Below are 20,677 nucleotides of genomic sequence, written 5' to 3'. Positions count from 1 at the left end.
AAACTCACAGAGGCAGCGGTAAACAAACAGCTGACCAGATTTCTGGAGGATAATCACCTACTACACCCGAGCCAGGCAGGTTTTAGAGCAAAACACTCCACGGAGTCAGCCCTCTTACACACAGTGGAGACTCTCAAGATAGCAATGGATCAGGGAAAAAAAGCCGTCCTGATCCTGCTCGACCTGTCGGCGGCCTTTGATACGGTCTCACACCCCGTATTAATTGGCCGCCTGGCAGACTCGGGACTAACAGGAACTGCCTTAAACTGGCTAAAAAATTTCCTTAGTCATAGGAAACAAGTCACTATATTAGGAAACTATCGGTCAGGCGAAAAAGCACTCAACACAGGGGTGCCACAGGGCTCCAGCCTGAGCCCAATTCTTTTTAACCTTTATATGACCCCTCTGATAGAGCTCATCACCTCCTTCAACATCAGCACGATATCGTACGCTGATGACACTCAGCTCATCCTTGTCCAAGACAACACAACTACAGCTGAAGAAAATCTGAGAGACTGTCTCACCGCAACCTTTGAATGGATGAGAACTCACCACCTCAAGTGTAATTCAGGGAAAACGGAAATCCTCCCCTTTGGTCAGGACAACCTTTTCTGCCCTAAACAGTGGTGGCCCCAAGATGCTGAGGTCCCGCCAAACACCATCAAATCAGCCCGCAACCTCGGGATCAGGTTTGATGAAGCTCTATCCTTCAAGCAACAAGCAGGCACTGTGGCAGGGTCCTGCTTTAACATCATCAAGGGCCTGAGAAGGTTTTTTGACCTCCTCCCCCTGACAGCTAGGAAGACAGTAGCAGTGGCCCTCATCACATCCCGTCTGGATTATTGCAACAGCATCTACGCCGGCTCCAATAAAAGTGTTCTGCACAAACTGCAGATGGTTCAGAACGCCGCAGCCCGCCTAGTACTGAGACTGCCTAGGAAGTCATCTGCCTCAGCAGCACTCAGAACCCTGCACTGGCTGCCTATCCACAAGAGAGTGCTATTTAAAATCCTACTTATCACTTTCAGAGCCTACCACCAGTCGGGTCCCACCTATCTGTCCCAAAGGTTTGGAAGATACACTCCCTCCCGTTCACTCAGGTCCTCCAACCTGAACCTACTGGTGGTCCCTAGATTCAGACTCTCAACGAAAGGAGGAAAATCCCTAGGATTTTTGGGAGCTAGAGCCTGGAACAGGCTCCCCACCCAGATGCGTCTGATCCCTTCAGAAAACCTGTTTCGTAAGGCCCTCAAAACCTGGATTTTTAATGCCTCTGACACCCTCGTTCTAGCACTAATTTAATTTAACTCAATTCACTTTCAGGTCCACCTATCCCTCCCTCCCTTTCTGGTCGCTTCGTACATTTCCTTCTCTCCTCCTCTGTGACACTTTACCACTAGCGCCAAGATGCTCCGTGGAGTGTAAGTCGCGCTCTATAAAAGCCATATCATATCATATCATATCATAACCACTGTTTGCTGTTGACCGGGGCCTAGGTGCGATTTCAGACTGACCGTGCTGGAGTCCCAAGCAGGTTCATCCTGGTAACAGATTTTACCTTCTGACTTAGTCTCTGAAAAGGAAGTCAAAATACTCCAGTGGAACTAGACAGAAGGCTGTATCCAAAAAAGTATTTTTTTTTATTTTTTATAAACAAACTTTTTTGCATTTTGTTAAGACATGACAGTAATCACAGCAACAACGGATTAACAGTGCTTAAGCAAATCATGTTACCTAGAGTTCCCGTCAAGTCATATATGTTACAGGATATGTCATTATAGTGCAAACTAAAAAAAATGTACTCTATAAACCCCACTGCCCCAACCCATTGACCACGTTTCAAGTAAGTGTTCTTAAAGCCAGATAGCTGTTGGGCGAGGTCCCGTTGAAGTAGTTAGTTAGTTTCAAGAAAAGTTCAAATTTGCACCCAGGGAACATCACTCATCAGACGGATACTTTTCGCACCTCGCCCAGTCAAGATTGTTTTGTTCTGACATTGTCTTTTTTTGGGGAGCTCAGAATCCTCCAGGTGAGCTAGACTGAAGAGTATATCCTTGAATTTGAAGGCCACACCAAAGTTGGACAGCCTTATCGCAAGTATCTACTGAACAGGTTTATTGTGCAGCAAAAATCCCTAAGAGAAACCAACTAGCTGTTCTTACCCAGTGATGTTGGACCTTGACTGTATAGGCATGGATGGTTGGTCCAGATTTCAGAATAAGTCCTTCTGGACACACTAAAGCTCACAGGGCCTCATGGCCAGCGACATAGAGTTCAGCACTCACGTCAGTCTTGTCCACTAGAAGGGTCCAGTCTGCTTCTAGTTGCAACTGGTCACTAGTCACTCCAGGGAAGAGGTCTTTTACAGCTAGTGATGACCCTCTATCCATATTAGATATCAGACAACTGACCCTTGGAGCACACGTCTTTGTTCTAGGTCCAGCAGCTGCTGTTTCAGGCTTCTTCACAAGTCTCAAACAGGCCTTGCAGTTGTATTTCTGTTCTTACACAGATCTAGAAAGTGTTCTGCTGAGCTGTGGAGGAGGTGCTAGCTTTGTAGGTTTCACTAGAAAGTGAGGGGATGTGACTCATGAACACCCACTTACCCATGAGGAAAAGTGCCCATGGACAATCCTATCCACTTTCAAAGCACATCCTGTTCGCTTAACTGCAGCCGATCCCGGAGTGCAGTATTCTAAAGTAAATTCAAGATGGCACGTTGGGGGTAGCTTGTGTTACAGGCGGGGTGTGTTGAGGACAATGAGCTGTCCCCCCTTCTATGCTACACCAATCTGGTTCTGGGAGCAGGTCCCCTCCCACTAAGCTGGTGCCCAATTTGCTATCATGGGCATAAAGAACAAAGGCTACCCTTCCTAAGCTAATATGTATGACATTCTCCACACCCAACATATCCTGTCACTAAGACTAAACTATTGTCTGTGCCCATCAGGAGCTTTAGGTGGGCAGAGATAACTTTTGAAAAGTTACTTTTCCTAAATATTTATAAAAAATGTAACTATTGATTTCAATCTTTAATAACTATTGCAAATAGTGGTTGAACTGTTTATCTAGCTTGTCCCAAACACGCGATTGCAGAATTAATAAATTAAATGTGGACTATACTTCTCCTCATAGGACTTCTAGAGCCTTTCACTGTAAAAATAGCTTTTTGGGGCTTGTCACTGTAGGGTCAGGGTAACATTAAATTTCATATGTCTCCTTTTAAAAAAACATGTGCCCTACCTTGTGGGCTACAAGGCCTAGATAGGAGTGTATTATTAATTTTGTTATTTAAAAGGACGTTTTCCTTTATCCCTGTCAAAAAGTTATTTTGAAAGGTCGGGCTACAGGTTTAAAATGCGGTTGTCAGACTACAATGTTACGTTTTCCTTCTCATATTAGTTGTGACACAATAAGTCCTGCAGTCCACATGTAGCTTTCCATGCCATGCCATGGGATTAGTTTCTACCCCATATAGTATGGCCTTACTGAAAAGTTATATCTATAAATCAAGGGTTAGCCAATTTGTACATTTTAGGGGTCAGAGCACATACATTTGATGTGCAAAGTCTGAAAACTAGCAATAAAATTCAGCAACAAATACGAGTTACCACAAACATTTCTCACAAATGTCATTACTGATAACTGACGTAACATGCTTTAGACTGAGGAAATAATATACATGTATATATTTAACTTTCAAATTAGCATAGTCAATAAGAAGCCCACCACGTTTGACATTTTTTTTATCAGATTGCAATTATACATACACAAGTGATTTGTAGGTATTGGTTCCTTACTTAGACTTAATTGTCTGTACAGTTGTGGAAATTGAATGCTAATATTTCCCTTGCTAAATTTGTAGTTATTATTTTTATTAATTTACAGGGTCAGAAAGGAGATCCGGGATTCCCTGGCCCTCCAGGAGTTGTAAGTGTATTTGTTTGCTTCCTCTTTCTAACTATGTGCTTAACCATATTTCACGTGGTCAAAAGGACAACGTAAAGTTTATTCTAATCTGATTTGTAGCAAATCATTGAATGTTGTTTAATGTATTTTGACAACTATATTGATTCTGTTTTAACTGGGGGATTTGCAGGTTGACCGGTAAGAAGTGTGGTCTCTAAATGAATAGGCCATGTCGTAAAGCAGTCACTATGTAATTACAACATCTCTCTATTTAGTTTCATCGCTACCATTAGTACCTTGAGTTCCAGAATCTTGTGTAAGAGCAGTATTGTCCAACCTTTGGACTGCCTCCCAAAATGCATCATGTTTCGGGATACTTATGGTGTGAGTGACCCTTTCTTAAGAATTGGATGGGACCTTGCCAAACAGAAATTGTTTGAAGCCATTTGCAATGTAAAATGTTTAACTTGGTTTCAAACTTTATTGTTTGAGTAAGAATGAAATGCGACCGTCCGTTTTACCAACTTGGGCAGGTATACCACTCTCTGTTAGGTAGTTTACAACCTTACCAACCCCTCCCAAAAACTTCAGTTTTCCTTTTTTTCAGTTACTAAATGAGTTTAGTTAATACAAGGAGACTGTGATTGTTCATTGCACAGTGTATGCTATACAATGCTAGTTTATTCGTTGGGTAGCACCTATTTTGGAGTACAAGTGTTGATACTTTTTTCAAAGTTGTTTTTTCATTTGTGTTTAAACACACATGCAGTCATTCTGTACTGGTGCACTTCACTGAGCAGGGCATGAGTTAGGCAGCATTCAGACTTCAGCAACTAGTAAAACATGACAAGATGCTGTAATGATATGCAGAATTTAGGGACACAGCACCTTAAAGTCTCTAACATCCTGATATCTTTTTTGGGGGGTCTGTTACCTAATATATTTTAGGTTATTCCAAGACCTGGACCAGGCGGAGTGGGACCAAAAGGTAATCTGGGACTGCCTGGACTTCCAGGGACGAAAGGAGATCGCGGTTTACCTGGCATTCAAGGGCCACCTGGCTTACAAGGACCTCCAGGTGAGGAAAGATTATTGCACGGATAATATAGCAGTTATATAATGTTCACTTTGTCACTCATTACAAATATTAATATTTTCCATTAACATAAAGTTTATTCAGCGAATGCTTGACGTATATTACCCACTGCATATTCTATAAAGCAAGGGTGTCCAATGTGACTTTTGGAGGGATGATGGATATCAACATAAGATCAATGTATCTAAATGAAAAAGAATTACATTGTCAATAGTTATTCTGAATATGTGATATGGATCTGGCCCTCCTTTGCACATGGGGTTTTCATATTAATTAATTATTGACAATCATTATAATGACATATTATCACAAGCCTGGCTAGTAACATCTGACCAAAACTCCCATTAACAGAAGGTTGCTTTATTGGTGATTCCCCCCAAATATAGCTAACTTAAGCATGAATTGTTTCCACAATTTTTTCTCCTTTATTTTCCTCCCACGTGTCCCTATGGTAAAATATAAGCAATTATTGCAGGATTTGCAAGTCATCTTTTCATTTGCTTTCCCTTCATATCAGGATTCAACAGTGGGTAAGATCTGTGCATTTGAGCTGGAATGTAGTTGTCCAGACTGAGCCAGAGTGCTTCCTTATCCTCGGGTCCAGAGTAAAATGACTGCGTGAATCATCTAGCATCTTTTACCAAAATGCTTAATCTAGGGAAAGTGTTTATACTGACTTTACCTATGATTGATAACTCACATCTAAAAACCCCATCTTCCCTAACATCTCACACATACATAGGACCATTGAGAGCAGGCACTGGTAAAGATAATAGGTGTGGCTTTAATTTTACGTCCTGACTAAGAATATTTCTAAACAGCTGTGCGGTGAAAATCAAAATAAATAAAAATTGCTTTCTTTAAAAAATGCATCCAAGAGATAAACAATATAAAGTGTGATGAGTCTGTATTTTACTTTGAGAAGTAAAATAATCTTTTATGCCGTGCAATGCACGCATTACTTAGAAGGCGGAGAGATATACAGATAAATTAGTAGTGTGAGGTAAAAGAAAAATGCTTCTTTGGGCATTACCGAAGTCCATTTTATATATGTTTTAAAGAATAATAAACAATCTTGCAGATGCCAGGCTATGAGGGCTTTTACAATCCAAGTTCTTGTCTTCTCTCATAAGGACGATAGAGCCACCCTGCTCATCAGCGTCCCAGAAACCATCGCCACTGCAAGTAACTTGGGACTCCCCCGTAATTGCATCCCTGACAATTTACCATGACAAAGAGGAGATCCTATCCTTAGGGACATCTCCTGACACCCTATTCTGGCCTGCACTGGGTCTCATTCTCAGCATCGTAACCGTAACTATAACGTTTGGCGCACCTGAGAAACTGACAGCCGGTCTTAATAATCTCCCCTCTGTGGTCAAGATCACCTGACCTGCACAAGCACAAAAATGATGAGACTGAAAACCCCAAGGTGGGAAAATGTATGCCTCCTATCAAGGACTGGAAGCTGGGAAGGTCTGTTGAGTCCCTTTTTGATTGCCCCAGAAAAAGAAGACTCCCCCGAGAAGCCATGAAACTACCCTTCACAGATATGGAAACCTCACTTGTAGCAAGGGGCACCTTAAGAGGGTGCCATTTAGGAGACAAAAACACAAAATGTGGAAAAACATTCTTAGCAATCACTTAACCCCTTCGCCTCGCGGCAAATTCTGCCGATGTGCAAGGGGGGCGGGGCTGGGCGCGGCGCTCGGGTACTCGGGACAGCTCCTGGCCGTCATGAGTCACAGTGAGCGTGTGCTCATGACGGCCGGGAGCCGTCCGAACTCCGCCCACTTATTAATTCTCCCGCTGAGGCAGGGAATTAATCGCGCGTGGGCGGAGTGGCAACGTTCAGACAGCTCACGGCCGTCATAAGCACACGTCTACTGTGACTCATGACGGATGGGAACCGTCCTGAGCATGGAAGGAGTTAAGTCTTGATTGAAGATTAGCGTTTACGAGAGTTGCACCAAACTCCTCTTGTCAAAAAGGAGCAATGAGCAAGGTAAGGAGCCAGCGACGGCTCCTCCGCTGTGGCAGAGGGGTGCCGCCCTCACGCCAGCTGTCTCTAATAGGCAGGAATGGAAAAATAAAATGATACTAAACTCATTTTATTGTCGTTTTATTTCTCCTTTCCGGCTGAGTCTTTGGGGGTCGGGCCATGTGAATGACAGGCTGCAGGAAGAGTGGTATGTATGCACTCTGATAAGTGAGCATGACGGTTTGGTCGGCCATCTCTGGCTGGCTGAACCATCATGTGCACTGAAGCTGTCCTCAACCCAAGCTGCGTTGCTAGGTTGTAGACACCAGGCACAAGCTCCCAGTTTCACTGAGAACGCAAATTCAGAGCGTTCAAGCCAATCCTGACGTTGCTCTCACACATGAGAGCAGCGTCAGGATTGGCCACAGTGGAGTCTGTGAGTCTGTACCTGTGGAAAACAAGAGCAGAAGAGCGCGACGCGGCTGTCTGCAGGCAAGGTCTTTTTTTGTTTTTAAATTGTCGTTCCCCGCCACTCTTCCACAACACCAGCCGCTACTGTAAGAAGCAAATGTCTGGAACAAAAGTGGCAACAAATGGGCAACCAACACAGTGAAAAATATGCGAACGGATGTGTTGAGACAAACTTTGCACTTAAAAATACTTCCTTCAATATTGATCTAGCAGGAACTGCCATCACTGGAAAAGACTGCCTCATCTTGGGTTGAGAATGTCTGTTAGCATCCAATGAGCATACCCCCAATTGGAGGGAGAAAGTTATAAGGCTTGTCCTTGCTCCATTTTTGATTATCGGTGTGCTCATATGGTAAATAAAGAAAATGCTGAGATTTAACATCTTTCGACCAGCGCTCATTCCACAACCTCACTGCTGGCAACCACGGCCGGTATTCCAGGCAGCTCGCAGACAACCACGAATCCTGGTCTCCTGTGAGACTCTGTGTTGATTGCCCCAATGGATTGAAACGTATATGTTAAGCCTCTGAATGCAGCAGGCACATAAGGGATGGTTTGCTTGCGGCAGAGGTGACTCTGGCCAACAGGCCAAGGCCTCACAGTTCTGTGCAATATAGCAAATGCCCAATAACAACACATTCTGTCAAAGGTTCAGAGTATATGGGAGTGTAAAAAAACACGGGGACTTGTCAAAGCTCCCCTCTTACTCGCCTCCACTGTGCACAATCCCCATCTTGTATATTCATGTGAAGTACATCCCTCTTGTACTAGCTGTCTCCAGGTTTCAACTTATTAAATCTGTCCCTATTTCTGGGCTATGTTGTGCAGAAATACCAACCCTATAAGGAAATGCCTTAAACCTGCAACTTTTGCCTAGGGCCGTCTTCCTTTACTACCTACCTGTTCAACAAGGAGTATGTGCTTCAGCAGATTATTTTTTCTGATTTAATGCTCCAGCTTAAGGGAGGGGCACGCTTTCACGGGCTAGGATTGGACCAGCCACAACTGAAACTTGACCTAGTGACCTTTGCATTATCTGGACAGTCAAGACTGTTGGGGCTGTTGCTTATGCATTGGTACATCATGTGACTTTGCTTTTACAGCAGTTGACACTTTGAATAGAAGTAACAACTACACTAACAATAGAAATAGCAATGGCATGGAAGGCGATGCCAGTAGGCCTGTTTGCACCACATTCACATAAAGCTTTTATATTTTGTGAAATCCATTTTAAACATACATCCACAAGCACCCTTCCAGGTGGCAGTGAGAGCACAGGACCCACTGCAGTACAGGCAGAAGGCGCTCTGTGTGTATCAGAACCCGCTGCCTTACCGTGCAAGCGGCGCTTTAGCCTGTTCGGCTACGCAGGGCTGCCTGTAAGCTCTTCCCTCATTTCTCAGTACATATATTTTTTCAGCATGAAATCTCTTCTAGAAGACCGTGCTTACGCTCTAAAATAGGATCCCACTTCGGGATTACGGTTGACGTCGTATAGTGGTCCCACCCATGTCGACTCCCAAAGCCACAAACAAACTATTAAAGACAATTTGATCTCTTCTGGGCCCAACCACTGGTTGGCGGAATTGAGCAAAGCATAAAAATCTAGAAGAGTTCATGTTAAAAGCTTTTGGAATTATTTATCTTCTGTTCTAGATTGACATTTTAGCTTCTTCAGAAAATACCCCAAGATCTTCATTTTATAATGTTATCTGTCCTCTCTTCTAAGACACTTGTCTAGGCCCTTGTAGATCTGCAGTCCCAATGCTTTGTAAATGCTATTTCTAGCATTTACAACTTGAATATCTGTGCATCCTTTGGGTGTCTGAATATGCCTAATATTGCATCTGTAAAAGAACATTTACCCACATTAGCATCTGTAATCAGCCTGCTTAGCATACCAACCCTGTCTTGTGTAAAGAACGTCTCTGTTGCACAATGCCAGGTCAAAGTTTCTGAATGCTATAATAATATAAAAATTCAAATTCAGAATAACCAAATCATTCCAGAGAAAATGTACATTCGAACAAAGCATAAATGATCTTTATAAGTCAAGTCAAGTCAAGTCGAGGATTTGTATAGCGCACTACTCACCCAGAGGGTCTCAAGGCGCTTGAGGGGGGGGTTCGTTACTTATCGAATAGCCAAGTTTTGAGTTGTTTTCTGAGGAGAGGTAGTTCTGTGTAAGGCGGAGGTGGGTGGGGAGGGAGTTCCAGGTTTTGGCCGCTAAGTAGGAGAATGATCTTCCTCCCATGGTGGTTCATCGGATGCGTGGAATCGCGGCGAGGGCTTGATTGGATTTTTATTTATTTATTTAAAAAGTTTTATATAGCGCGAACAAGATCTTCGCAGATATCAGAGCGCTTTACATAGAAGGGTACATGAGGGAACATAGTCAAACAAGTAAATCAAAGCCAATCATGTGGGTAATAAGACAACTCATACAAATAAGTAAAGGGGTCAAGCATGTAGTACAAATCGGTGCAGGGTGTTAATAGGGTTCGAGGTAGTAGTTCAAGTGTATTTAGCCATGAGGATAGCTTTTACTTCTTTTTTAAAGAGTGTAGTGGAGGAGATAAGCCTGGTTTCGGGCGGGAGTGAGTTCCAAATCCTAGGCGCCATTCCTGAGAAGGAGCGCTTGTATGTTTTTTCCTTCCTGAATCTTCGAGGTTTCAGCAGAAGATTGTTTGTGCCTCTCGTGTTTCTGATTCCCCCAGAGATTGTCAACTTCTGAGCGAGGTAGCCGGGTGAGTTTAGGTGTACCGCATTGTGTGCCATGCAGGCGATTTTTAGATGTATCCTGGCTTCAAAAGGCAGCCAATTCAGGGATTTCAAGTCAGGGGTAATGTGGGAGTGCTTTTTTGACCCAGTGATGAGTCTCGCTGCAGCATTTAGAGAAGCTTTTAGTGGTGCGGCTGTAGTTAGGGGGAGTCCGCAGAGGGCGGTGCTGCCGTATTCAATTCATGGGATGACTAGTGCTTGTACTGCAGTTTGGAAGTCTTTGGCTGGGAGGTAGGGTTTAAGTTTCCTCAGAGTATTGATTTGGAAGTTCGCGCCCTTTGTTGCCTTGCTGATATGTTGCTGCATGTTGAGATTGGTGTCGAGTGTTATGCCTAAAGATTTTGCTTAGTCCACGATGGTGGGTTGGACATTGAGTGCGGTTAGGAGTTTAAGCCAGTGTTGAGTGGTGGATATCTTCGCTGGAGGTGAAATCAGAAGGAACTCTGTTTTCAGGGCATTGAGTTTGAGGTGATTGTCGGCAAGCCAGGATTGGGTGCATCTGATCGTTGAGTTCAGGAGCAGGATGTCATTGGGTGATTGTAATTTGAGGTAAAGTTGGGTGTCATCGGCGTACATGTGGAAGTGTACATTGGATGCTTGTAGCAAGGTGGTGAGAGGTTCCATGACTAGGTTGAACAAAGTTGGGGATAGAGAGGATCCTTGGGGGACGCCTAGCGTTAATTAATTAATTAATTAATTGCAGGTTTATATAGCGCTAGGATCGACTCCCGGAGGAGTATCTCCGCGCTTCGACCGCTGCGAAACCCTTCCTGGCTTCCCTGAGAGATGGTCCCTTAGTGGGTATCTCCAGGGTGAGACCAGGCATCCCCGGCGGTCTGGTGGGGCCGTTAGTGAAGATGAGGCAAGCTAATGCCCAGAGTTGCCGAGTGTGATCGCTGATCAGAGTGGGCACCAAGGCGAGAGAATTATCGAGTCCGCTGACCCTGGTCCAGAAACCTGCCGCGTCGGGAATCGAACCCTGGTCCCGGGCCGTCCTCTGCTCTCGGGTCTGCCGCCTCTAACCAGTGAGCCACACTACTTCAGGTACAGGTATTGGCGAGGACATCAGGTTGTTGCTCTTAATTGATCGTAATTGGCGGGTTGGGGGAGTAGAAGGTCAGGCGCGTGTTGAGGTATTTGGGTCCCAGGTTGTAGAGGGCTTTGTGTGCGTGGGTGAGGAGGCGGAACGTTATTCTCTTGTTGACGGGGAGCCAGTGAAGGTTTCTCAGGTGACCGGATATGTGATTGTGGCGGGCTATATCTAGGATGAGTCAGGCGGAGGGGTTCTGAATGCGTTGGAGTTTATTCTGTAATTTGGCTGTGGTTCCGGCGTAGAGGGTGTTTCCGTAGTCCAGTCGGCTTGTAACGAGTGCTTGGGTGACCGTCTTTCTTGTTTCGGTGGGGATCCAGCGGAAGATCTTTCTGAGCATACGTAGGATGTTAAAGCATGATGATGAGACGGTGTTGACTTGTCTGGTCATCGAGAGGGAGGAGTCTAGAATGAATCCCAGGTTGCGGGCATGGTCCGTTGGTTTGGGTGCGCTGTCCAGGGCCGGTGGCCACCATGAGTCGTCCCATGCGGAGGGGGATGATCCTAGGATGAGGACTTCCGTCTTGTCAGAATTCAGTTTTAAGCGGCTGTTCTTGATCCACTCGGCTACATCTTGAAACATTACATTGTATTTTGGATTTCAGTACCATAAAGAAGGGCCTTTCTTTGTTGATTGCTGATATCAAGAGTTCATTTGCACCCTGAGTCTGGAGGGTAGTGTTTCAATGAGATACATTTACATAATGAAATGACTCTTAGATGGGACATAATCCCTTCATTGGCTTTATTTAGTATGTTTTGTTGCCACTCATGCTCTTCTTTCTTACCATGCCTGTCTCTCGTTTGCTCGTCCTGAAAAGTTACGGGTACCGCAACAGCTATCGTACTTGATTCCTCTTTTATTTGATATAAATTACCTAAGAAAAGTGCAGAGCTAACAATGAACAAGAGCATCTTGGATTATTTATTGCATTGCGCCCACATAGGTTTTAAGCGAGAGGAAAACTTGGAAAAAATGGGTTCAGTTGATGTCCTGGATCAAACAGCTTCTCACTAAAGCTATTATTTGGGTGCATTTGAATAACACCTCTGTAACTCTTACAATGAAAAATAAAAAAAATTACTATATAAGGATGATCGCTTGGGACAATATGAATATGTCTCATGAATACATTTCATCAATAAAACATTTCACATTGGATATCCCGATAAAGGTGATCACTGTCATAATACCATATTCATTCTCAAATCTTATAATCTTTCCTTTGTATAGCACCAATAAAAGGCACGTTTTTTTCACATTTGCTGAACGTTTAACTTAGTTTCAGTAATTCAGCTGCCTATTATTCACATTGCGTTTATATGTGTTTCTTTTATTTTAATTAATAGCGTAAAACATTATGTAAAAATGCAATTGTGATACTGTGCATGGGGAGTTCCAAAATATTTGCCAATCTAAGTATTTTCTATGTATTTTATTTCACTAAAAAAGTTTAGTTTATTCAGTATTAGCCATGGTCACCCTGCCAACCATGCTTTCTGTTGGAGTTAAAAATCAGGACAGGTGAAGCACTTCAAATTAATTCTAAATGCATATTTGCTCTGTGATTCCACTTTTTAACTAATGATTCATGCACTTTGCTAGTCACTGCTATAATGGCAAGTTGACAAAATGGATGGTATGTCAGCCATATTCAGTAAAAGTTGTTCATATTCAGGCAATGAACCCAATTATTTGTGAAATTTCTTCTAATAGGTCTTTCTAGCAGTGGCCAACCTGGTCGTGATGGTTTTCCAGGAGAAAGAGGACAGAAGGGAGATGTAGGACTTCCTGGTGTTTCCATTCCAGGTAGCCCTGGATTTGACGGAAGAGATGGCAATCCTGGGCCACCAGGCCCTCCTGGGCCACCTGGACCTGCTGCGCCTCCTAGTAAGTTTTCCACAAGCTGAGCTTGTAGAGGAAGAAATATGTAGACAACAAATGTATGCAGGTGGATAGAATTTACAATTTGCCGCTTGAATCAAGACCTGATGGTAAACATCAGACATAGTCAAGTACTTCCAACAGATTAACTAATCAAATAAGAGTTTCAGTTTCTTCCTTAAGGTATTGTGTAGTCCCTGGTTTCAGGCCTAATACTGCAGGTAGCCAGTGATTGGGTTGCAGATGTGTTTTGTTTATGCCCCCAAAAATATAAATAGTAATTGCATAGGGCCAGATGTAGGGAGGCTCCTTTTTGCATTTCCTAAATAGCGATTATCAAGAAATAGCTATTTAGGAAAGGCAAATTGGTATGTACATACCCTACGATTCCTTAATGGCGAATACTACAGAGTAGGAATCGCTATTAGGAAATCGCTATTAGGAGATCCTAAACCATTCATTCTCGAATGGTTTTGCATTTCATAAATTGCAATTTCATAATAGGAAATCAAAATGTAGGAAATCCAAACCCAAAGGTGTCTCTAGCCTTAAGCCCCCTCCTAGAGGCACCCCGAAATTTGTAGCGCACATGTATTGAATTGTATTGTAATTGCATTTGAATAGCGCTTACTACCCCTGACGAGGCGTCAAAGCGCTTTTTCGGCGAGTAGCACGCTGCTCGCGGACCCATAGAGGATCAGTGTAGAATTAGTATAGTGAAACATGCAAGTAAATTTTAAGTGGTGGATATGTTAGTCAGTTATTTGGATTTAGAAGGATAGCAGAAGGATAGAAGAGGAAAGAAGGTTTGTATTCAAATAGCACTTCTAACCCCTGATAGGGTGTTGAAGCGCTTTTTTTGGGCGAGTTGCATGCTACTCCAGAAACCCATAAAGGATTAGTGGTGAATTAGTATGGTGAAGTATGAAAGTAATTTGAGTGGTGGATATTAGTCAGTTATTTGGAGTGAGAAGGATAGCGGAGGGATAGAGGGAAAGAAAGGTTTGCATTCATATAGCGCCTGTTACCCCTGATGGGGTGGTGAAGCGCTTTCCTGGCGAGTAGCAGGCTACTCCGGAACCCATAGAGGATTAGTGTTGAAAATGAGTATAGTGAAATATGAAGTAATTTTAGTGGTGGATATGTTAGTCAGTTAATTGGATTGGCAAGGGTTGGGGAGGGGTAAAAAAAGAAAAAAGGTTTGCATTTATATAGCGCTTGTAACCCTGATGAGGTGTTAAAACGGTTTGTTGGCGAGTAGCACGCTACTCTGGAACCCATAAAGTATTAGTCGTGAATTAGTATAGTGGAATATTGAATTAGAGAAGTGAACATGCTAGTCTGTTATTTTGATTGAAAAGGATAATGGAGGGATAGAAGAGTGAAGGATTTCTTTTTTCTTTTTTTAGGTCATAGCAGTAGGAGGAGGCTTTTGGATGAGTAAAAATGTTTTTTGGAGGGGAAGAGTTTTAAAAGGTTTGTTTTGGGGGATCGGTATAGTGAAAGAGGTGTCAGATGATGCAAGGAGGGGGAGAGTAGGAGAGAGTCAAGAATGGGTTATTTTGGGGAACATAGTAGTGGTATGGGGTTTGGGATAAATGAGAGAGTGGGTGTAGAGGATATAATGATAGATGTATAGGGTGAGAGATAGGGTAGTGAATTGGAAAGAGTCGTAGAAAGAAGTTTGAGATGAGTCAGAAAGTTGGGCTAGAAGATATATTAAGAGAAGTATAGGCTGAGAAATAGGGTAGTGGATTGGAAATGCTAAATTTGAAGAACGTGATAAATATATAGATCCATAAGTACATTGAAAGTATATAGATGCATAAAGGAGGTAAGTATACGCAGATTAAAGATTTTGATAGAGGTAGCGGATGAGAAATAGGGTAGTGCATTGGATATGCTTTTTAAGGAGAAAAGTAACAGACACACAGATTCAAGTACATGGGGGCACATAGACGCACAATGGAAGCAAGTACACGTAGACCAAAGATAATTTCTTTTTCCTTTTGTTTTTGTTTTATAACAACATAATTATTGTACATGTTTATACAAAGCAATACACAAAGATAGGTACATATTTATAGTGAAAATAAATGCTATATACAGAGGGACAAATACATAGGGTCTGTATTAATGAATGGAAAAATGGGCAGCATTCCTGGCCCTGGTCCGTACCAGTCTCGAACAGGCTCAAACAGGCACTCACCCTTGTCCTCTCCACCCTTAGCTTGGACGCCCTAAGCATTGGCCGTTTATAGCCCTAGCAGTCAGATGACCCCTCCAGCTAATGGGAACCCTAGCCCTCACAGCAGTAGGAAACGAGGACCTTACAGCCAATCTTAACCCTAGTCCAAGCACCCAATCAGTTTAAAAAACCCTGACTTCTACGTCCAATAGAGGCCCTACCAGTAGTCTCAACCCTAGTCCAAGCAACCACTGGCACAGGAAGCCCTAGTCGCGACTTCCAATAGAAAGGCTAACCCTACTGTTAGTCCCACACCTAATCCAGCAACCAATCACACCATACGTCCTAATAGTTACTTCCAACTAAAGGCCAAACCCTAGCCCTACTCCCAACCTAGTCCCAACAACCAATAACATAGGAAGCCCTAGGTCTTACTTCCAATAGAAATCCTAACTCTAGCCCTAGTTCCAACCCTACATTGATTGAATCACAGCCCCAGAAACCCTCAAATACCAAACCAATGAGCACACTAACCCTAATCCAATAGAAACATCAGATACAACCACCAATTAGTGTGCATATGTACTAAACAATATCCCAGCTACCTTAGACAAGGTTTGCTGACCAGGGAGTTGGAAGCTGCTCCTCTATTCAGGAGACACACCGGCTCAATCCACACTTTGGACTTCTGCAGGTAAGACCTCAACAAACTTGTCCTCTAACACCACTATTTGTATAAAACTTTACTCCCTGGCCAAAAGGCAAAGTGCACAGTCCCTATGAAACACAGTTTAAACAGCCTACGGCAGATTACTGCTGTCCCAGGGAGGGAGGCTGGTTTCACTGACTTGTTAACAAAAAATGGTCGCTGGGGGTACACTTCTTAACATACAGGTCTTAGCACAGAACAAAGGAGACATTTTGAGGGAAAAACTGATAGTCAAGTAGAATGAGAGGGAAAACCTACAGAGTTTGGACTGCATATCATGAATATCATGAATTTTCACGTAATGCCAACCTAGGTTGTTTAAGTTGTAATTCTGTTTTTGAGTGTTAAAGCAATCCTTGTGCATCTCCCCCTTATAATCCAGATTAAGATTTGCTAGAAACGCACAAAGCATGAACTAATCATATTTCTCATGTCATTTCTTGTATTCTAATCAGGTGCCGGGCAATGCCTACCAGGACGACCAGGTCTCCCAGGAGAGCAAGGCTTTTTGGGTGAAAGAGGACAGAAGGGTAATTACTTGATGATTTTTACCTCAGTGTAAATCAGTTTAGATAGCATGTATATTTTTGCCCATAATTTAAATAGTTTATTATTCGTAAAATATTCTTGCTGCTTTGGCTGTGAATATGTTTTAGCTGGTAGATTGAGTTGGTAAGTAGCAGTTTCTGTGTGATCAATGTTTAGGCACTGTTCTGCAGGTGTAGGACATAGTTTGTATTTCTATTTTTAGTTTAAATCATGTTGTAAATTATTCTTAGATTTAGGCAGAAAATATCGGTTGATGGCAAACAAGAGTTATAAGCTGTTGTTGTCTTGTGATATGTTTGTATTAATTAATCAGAAACATTTATTTCAGAACAACCTTCAGTTCTGAAAATTATTGAAGGAAAGTGGATTTTTATTTGGGGTGAAGAGGTGTCCCCCTCAAAGGATAGGGCCACCACCTGCTAAACGTCGCACACATTAAATAAAATAAACCTTTGCTCAGTCCTTTTTAAAGTCACACAAATCAGTGAGGCTTCAATCAAAGACAATGTGTGAAGTATAAAAAGTCACACAAAACACAGTAAAATTTCACAACCAATTTTAAAATACACAGGAAATGTCTGTAAGTGAAATAAGAACAGAAAACAAAACTCCAATAAGGGGAACTGGAGATATGAATGCTTTCTAAAAGCACAAATTGCCAATGGTAGTCTATGAAAGCTATATACAGGTACCTAGGCGTGATTGAGCCTTAATGGAATGCAACACGTGGACTGATACCGGTGAAAGTCTGAAAGTCTATTAAGCTCGAAAACGTTTGTAAGTCTAGACGCAGAAAGAGACCTTGTCACTTTTTGAGAAGCAAAATCCTTCTTGAGTGGTGAGATGTCCCAATGCAGAATGGAACACAATTGTTTTTTCGGAATGGCTTTCAACCATGACTGGCTCGAAGTTGATATTCAGTTCAATGCCGTGGAACTGTGCATTGGATACTTTTTCCCTCAGGTCTCCCTGAAACTCTTGGAAGAAAAGTTTTTTAAAGTTTCTAAACTTTCTCCTGGTGCCCATCGAACCACAGAAATACACCTGTTAGTCCCCAGGAACTCAGGGAAGGGCAGTGTCTGATTCCCAGTGGCCCATAGCAAAGTGCAGTCTAGGTCCAGTTGCAACTGGTTAATCTTGTGTTTTTAATGTTGTAATATATGGATGGAAAATGTTTATAGATGCAGTTTGATCTATTGTATGATGGGTTGAGCACTATACTTGGATAATACAGGCTGCTCATGTTGTGTTGTTACAAATGCCTCTGCATGCACACACGTGGAGTAAAGAAAGGGCTATTGGGGAATAACTGTGCATGTGGGTGTGCCTACCATCTTTGGAGTGATTTCTGGTGGGTATGACCCTAAGTTCTGTCTCTTTGCAATCCTTCTTAGTAATGGTTAGTGGGTCTATCTGCTTTTGTAGTTTTTGCTCTTTTCACAGCAGTATGATTAGGTCTTCCAGGTAGATATGTTTTGCATAGTAACATGTCAGGATAAGGGCAGTAGTAGCCTAAAGTTTCCTGGAGAAATCTACATGAGGGAAAGTTCATCAGAGAGTTGTTTTGTTGTGGAAGCAACTTCTAGTGATTCAACTCATTTCAAGGGCCTCGAGGGGACCGGTATATACTTGAGTCCTTGATCATTTCCAGATTTTCATAATTTATCTTGTTTACACAACAAGTTCCTGGGAGCAGGTGGATGTAAGCTAGTAGTTCTTACATTCTCTGCATTTTAAGAACTCTGTCTTTGATGAGATAGTTTTAACATGCTTCCTCAGAATCGATTGGTCAAAAGCTCAGAAGCGGTAGTCCAGTAATTAGGTGTGTAAGTCCCTGAGATTTTCAAGCTTTAAGATGCGCTGAAAGTCTACACGTTTTACACTTATTGAGCCGATGAGCTGCAGGAAGTGTAGGTAGGTGTTGGAAGTGAAGTGATGAAATGATCAGGCCTTGAGGAATATCAAAGTGAGTGCTAAAAGGAAGAGATTTGAACAGGGGTGGCAACATGATATTAATCTGTGAAAGTGGGTGGAGGAAATCCAATCAAGGGTGACTCTGTGATGCCAAGATCCTCAAGAAATCAGTAGTAGGGAGAGAGTCTGTCAAATGCAGCAGACAGGTTTAGTTGTAGATGTACAGACACCCTGTCAGTGGTGATCTTCAAGTAATTTCAGATAGAGATGGTTCAGTTATGTGGGTGGAAAACAGTTTTGTGACCTGAAACTATTTTGATTCCTTGCAGAGAGTTGAATAGCATATGTATTTGTAAAGAGCACATTCACCTGTGGGCATCTTGGTACTGAAAAACAGATGTTTATTGTTGCCTAACACAGTGGTACTCATTTTATCGACCTCGGAAGGATGAAAGGCTAAGTGGACCTGCCAGGATTTTAACCTGTGATCATGAGGTCAAAAACAGGACACTACAGTGGACACATTAGTCCAGTGAGCCACCAGATCTGGAGAGCTGAATACTGCTTCTATTGATCTGTTTTCCCAACAACAGGTGTTTCAAACGAGATTGGTCTATAGCTGGCCTTTTCTGCTAGATTTAAAGTTTTATGGTCCTACGTCTGTGGGGTAGGAACCTGATGTTAGGGAGTTGTTGGTTTTTGTCCTAAAAGAATTGCATCTTGGGCGTTGTGTAGGATAGTGATACAAAAGTGAGCTGTTATAACCAGTAGTATTGACCATATACTTGAATGGGTAGACTAAAAGTTGATTTAGGGATGCCAGAGTACAAAATTAGCCGCTCAATATATTCTTCTTCTTCATGATTGGTGTAGGCTGGATATTAGGCATCTTGCTACTGAGGTGTTGATTACGTTTTTTGATTTAGAGAAGGTAGTCTGCTAAGGTACAAATGAATGATTGAGAATTGGGGATCTTTGCAATGTTGAACAGTGGCATGATGGAATGACAGTGATCATGACTGCCACACCTGCCTATATGGCAGGCAAGCTTGCCACCTCTGGTGGCTCTCAAAATGCCCAAAGCCCAGGACATCATCAGAGAAATACAAAAAGGTTATGGTGTGCATTCTCCTATTTGCCAGGATGGTCCCAACGCTTCTACAATTTTGGAAAGAGCTGAAGACACGCCTCTTAAACAACACTGCCGCACAGTGCAGAAACAGTCGACCACTGGTCTTGGAACCAGTCTAACTCATCTAATCACTCATTTACATTATCTTTGTCTTTGACTCCGTACAACTGTCTGATTTCTTTTGCCTAGGTTTGCACTATACCTGCACCAAATACACACGCACGCACAAATATATGTATAACGAATTTCCAGGATCAATAGATCAGGTGAGGATATGATATTTGGAGTTTACATGGACAAAATTAAATTAATTCATGCATTAAAATATATAAGTGAATAATATTTTAAACTCTATTTACACAATGCATTTATGCTAATACTGTGTATATTTATACTATTTAAAGTTCGGAATGTATTGTTTCTATGTCTATGCATCATGTGATTGGACACTGTCACTTTAAAAAGGTGAATCACAATAGGTAAAGCTGTCATGTGATCAAGGCAGGGAGCTGCCGAAACGCGCCATGGCGCCATTTTTCAAGCATTAAATTAAAAATAGCACTTACTTTGGGTTGGGTCCACTCTTGTTTTTTTCCTGTGGATGAAAGCATGTTGAAGAGCGAGGTTTCTTCATATATATATATATATATATATATACACACACACACACACCCATGCACTGTGCAGTTGTAGTTTCTAAATTGTGTCTTCTTGATACAGTACATTGCCAACTGCATCCTTGAGTAATTTTCCTTAAATTATAATTGTTTTGTTTATAGGTGAAAAGGGTGGCACTTGCTTCAACTGTATAGGAAATGGAGGTCAACAAATTCCAGGTGAACCCGGCTTACCTGGTCCTCCCGGAAATTCAGGTGAAAACAACATTTTAGCATGAAATAAGCATTCAATAAATATTCAATGATGTGCATTATCCATGATTGGCTGCTTTTACTGCTCACACCCCAATGATTT

The 20,677-nt window shown here is 42.4% G+C and overlaps 1 protein-coding gene across 1 annotated transcript in view; it reads left to right on the top strand.

The window, feature by feature from the left end:
- The window catches only part of COL4A5 (collagen type IV alpha 5 chain), a 448,329-nt gene that overhangs the window by 198,803 nt on the left and 228,849 nt on the right, over nt 1-20,677 (top strand). Inside the window, exons 18-22 of the mRNA XM_086918465.1 lie at nt 3,889-3,930; nt 4,858-4,987; nt 13,046-13,219; nt 16,566-16,640; nt 20,485-20,577. Of these exons, the coding sequence (XP_086774591.1) occupies nt 3,889-3,930; nt 4,858-4,987; nt 13,046-13,219; nt 16,566-16,640; nt 20,485-20,577 (514 nt within the window). The remainder of the gene's footprint in view (nt 1-3,888; nt 3,931-4,857; nt 4,988-13,045; nt 13,220-16,565; nt 16,641-20,484; nt 20,578-20,677) is intronic.

This window comes from Lissotriton vulgaris, chromosome 4_1 (assembly GCF_964263255.1).
Source record: "Lissotriton vulgaris chromosome 4_1, aLisVul1.2, whole genome shotgun sequence".
NCBI lineage: Eukaryota > Metazoa > Chordata > Amphibia > Caudata > Salamandridae > Lissotriton > Lissotriton vulgaris.
Note: the sequence above shows the minus strand (reverse complement) of the source record. Positions and strands in the feature narration are given on the sequence as shown.